The 3,383-nt window shown below is 36.5% G+C and overlaps 1 protein-coding gene across 1 annotated transcript; it reads right to left on the bottom strand.

The window, feature by feature from the left end:
- Positions 1–438: 438 nt before the first annotated feature.
- On the bottom strand, positions 439–3,113 carry LOC115590816 (granzyme B(G,H)). Its single transcript, XM_030432260.1, has 5 exons — positions 2,994–3,113; positions 1,937–2,087; positions 1,624–1,756; positions 1,240–1,467; positions 439–1,139 (listed from the first exon to the last, which is right to left on the bottom strand). The coding sequence occupies exons 1-5, from the start codon at positions 3,049–3,051 to the stop codon at positions 987–989; spliced, it is 723 nt and encodes a 240-aa protein (XP_030288120.1). The 5' UTR covers positions 3,052–3,113; the 3' UTR covers positions 439–986.
- Positions 3,114–3,383: the final 270 nt, after the last annotated feature.

Genomic DNA, 3,383 nt, shown 5'->3' with positions numbered 1-3,383 from the left:
TGTTGTAAACTATCAAAAGTATTTTAAGTTACAGCACAACATCATTGTTATCCCATCTTATGTTTTCTCACACCTTAGGTATGAGATAGTATGAGGAGTGATTGGGATATCAAACAACATTTAACATAAATGAGCTGCTTGATCATATGGAGTACATTTAGTCTACATTTGGTGTAAGGATTAGGCAAGTGGGTGCTATTTAATGACTAAACCAATTTAATGCCAAAGCAGTCACAAAAGCATCATTTCATATCTGGAAACAATATTGGGAAGGGAAGTGTGTTGCTAAAAATACGATGACAGGGTCGGTTGAACTGCAGGAAGATATTTGGTTGAGTGTAGAGCCTCTAAATGAGAGGGAAGTTTCAGCTCTGACAGTAAGAAGTGATTCATCAAACTCTAGCTGCATCAGTCAACTTTCATCACAAGGAGGCGGTGTTGTCTTTATTTTTATTTAGTTCAAACTGTGGCCAGAACAGAGGTACCGAGAGAACATGACGAGAAAGCAGCAGTTTATTGTTTAAAAAAATGGTACAACAAACTTGATGCAAAAAGCAGTAATGTGTTTAATGTATATTATGTGGCATTTGAGAGAGCAGGATGATAGACAGTACCTAAAATCGTCTACATCACTTCTATTAAATAGCACTGAATCTAAATTTGAAGTTTAGTCTTAAGAGAAGCTACATGCGCTTGATCTAAAGTTAGATTATAATCTGAAAGTTTGACAAGTATTAATTTATTGTTAAATTGACATGCAGCAGAAAAGCGAAAGCATCCGTCTATCTTAAATGTGCCAAATCACAATCAAATATCTCGCAACAGAATAAAACACTTGTTAAATCTGTGTAAAGCCAGCCATTGGTCAGACAGTATCATTGCTGTGGGATATTAGCATTTCAATTATCAGCTCTTACATGTTACACTAATGAACTGAAATACAATGAAACTCAAATGATGTGATTTGATCAGTCTAACAATTTTTTTCATGCATTTTTAATGGTCAGATAGATCCAACTTTTGTGGTCAGGAATCTTTGCATAAGAATAGAAGAGCTGTCCATCTTTTGCTTGGTAGGTATGGGACACCACCCCGTATGCCTTTCCATCCTCGCAGACCAGCGGACCACCGGAGTCTCCCTGGAAGTACATACACAATATGCAGTGAGTGCTCCAACAGTGAAAGAATTGTCATTGTTAGGGTGTGTTTGTCAATGTTATGTTACAAAAATGTACATACTTGACCCGTTCCTTTGTTTCCTGTAGAGCAGTACAAGTTTTCAGATTCACACCTCTCATCCTTGATGAGTGTTACATTGACTTCCCTAAGTACATCAGACATGTAGCGGTCATTCGCTGATGTTCTTCCCCAGCCAGTGATGAGACATGATTTTGGCAGACAGTCACCTTTTCGTTCTGCAAGAGCAATGGGTTTCACGTTTTGGGTGAAGTTTGCCTCGGAGCTCAACTTCAGGCCAGAGAGAGGGATAAAAAACAAAAAACAATAAAATATTAAACTAAAAAATATAGCATAGATGAAGCATTTACAGTAACATGTTGAGAAACCAAAATGGTAAATCACAAAAATAGCAATAGTAATTCCTTGCAAGGCAGTTTTTCTTACCTTAAGAAGCATTATGTCATTTTCATAAGTAGATTTATTAAAGCCTTCATGTGGGAAGGCTTGTTCCACAGATACTCGCTGTGCATCATTAATTTTCTGGATATTGTGAACTCCTAGGAGGACTTCATAGGATCTGAAATGACAAAATAAAAAAATGTAAGTTTTTTTTTTTTCATGATCGCAGTGTTTTCACAAAATAAAATATTGTCAATATTTTTGTTGTTAGTTGTTAAAATGAAAAATTCAATCAGATGCCTTAGAACTCCGAGCACCATCACTGTCAATAAGCAGATACTAAATGTGTTAAACTGACTTGTCCTGGCAGTGGGCTGCAGTCATCACAAAATTCTTATTCAGAAGGAAGCCACCACAGTGTATTTTACCGCCCTTCCCCATCACAATTGCCATGTATGGCCTGCTGTGCGGCACAGCCTCGTGGCCTCCAATGATTCTTGCTGAATGAACTGAGGACAAAAAAAAATATTGAAAATAACATGATATCATATTTATATTCTCCTGACTACCAGGAAAAAAAATATTGTCCAATCACATTTTTTTTTTAAATTCCCCAATCTTTGTAAGGTAATTAGAATACTGAAAACATTTTCTGTTAAAAAAAGCTTTTATTTTTAAGATATCATATGTCCATGTTACGACCCTCTAGTAACAGTCCACTACAGTGGACATCGGAATGCCATACATGTGAAACTGAACCTTGATGGCAACCAAGGTGCTTCTGAGAATGACTCCCATTCTTTTCATTTGAAAAAACAGAACAAAATGGAGGAAATAACTACAAATGTCCACTACAGAGGACATTTTTAAACACTTAAATACTATGCTAAAATACAGTTAAAAAATTCAGACAATGTTTTAATGTGTTGTTAAGAGACTTATATAAAATATGCCAACAACATTTCAAGCCAAAATTTGCTTAATAAAAAATATTATGCGCTTACTTTTCCTCTTCCCATAAATGTGCTTGCCATTTTCCTAAATGAGGAAGAGAAAGGTACCAAAGCCCCACCCCTTCACATTTGGTATCATTGAAAAGCCCTAAATGTTCTCTGTAGATAGCAAAAGGAGTTAATTTAGTAGTATGCAGTGGGTGGGATATATTCAGGTTTAGAAATGTCCTCCACAGAGGACAAATTTGAACTACCGGTAGTCAGGACGATAAAGTCACAAAACTAAACTGAACATCGCTGACCCTTCTTCTTCATCATGTCATTAACAGATATGCTAAAACTGACCCGTTAACTACAGATTCATCCTTGTACATTGAATGTCCCACATTGTGTAAGGTTCTCTCTCATCTACAGAAGTACCAAATAAATCAAAATAGAATAAAGAAATGCTACTTTACTTACCTCTGCCATCAAGAGCCAGTGCAAGACTCAGTATTATCAGTTCACAGTGGATGAACATGGTGATGTCACAGAGAAGCTGAACTACTGAAGAACAGTGGCACAGCTCACTGACAGTTTCAGTATTTAAATGCTTCCGTGCATTATGCAGAGGAGGGAGTGTGTGTGTCACATTTGCATATGCAGATAATGCGAGTGTGAACCAAATTGATGAGGAGGACGCCTCCAGTCATAGCACAGGTCTGAAGTTTTTCAACAATGTTTAATTTAATAGATTTACAGGGCTGACAGGAAATCAAAGATACTTAACAGTATTTGGAACAGATACACATTTGCAGTAAAAAATACTAAATGTTTGAGTGAAAAGACCAGTGATAGAAACAACAGTTTACT

The sequence above is a fragment of the Sparus aurata genome, chromosome 11, assembly GCF_900880675.1.
Source record: "Sparus aurata chromosome 11, fSpaAur1.1, whole genome shotgun sequence".
Lineage (NCBI taxonomy): Eukaryota > Metazoa > Chordata > Actinopteri > Spariformes > Sparidae > Sparus > Sparus aurata.
Note: the sequence above shows the minus strand (reverse complement) of the source record. Positions and strands in the feature narration are given on the sequence as shown.

Coding starts and splice junctions, on each gene's coding strand:
- LOC115590816 (XM_030432260.1), bottom strand. CDS start 3,051: ATGTTCATCCACTGTGAACTGATAATACTGAGTCTTGCACTGGCTCTT. Junction 1,757..1,936: donor GCAGCCCACTGCCAGGACAA/GTCAGTTTAACA, acceptor TTGTCATTTCAG/ATCCTATGAAGTCCTCCTAG. Junction 1,468..1,623: donor ATGACATAATGCTTCTTAAG/GTAAGAAAAACT, acceptor TCTGGCCTGAAG/TTGAGCTCCGAGGCAAACTT.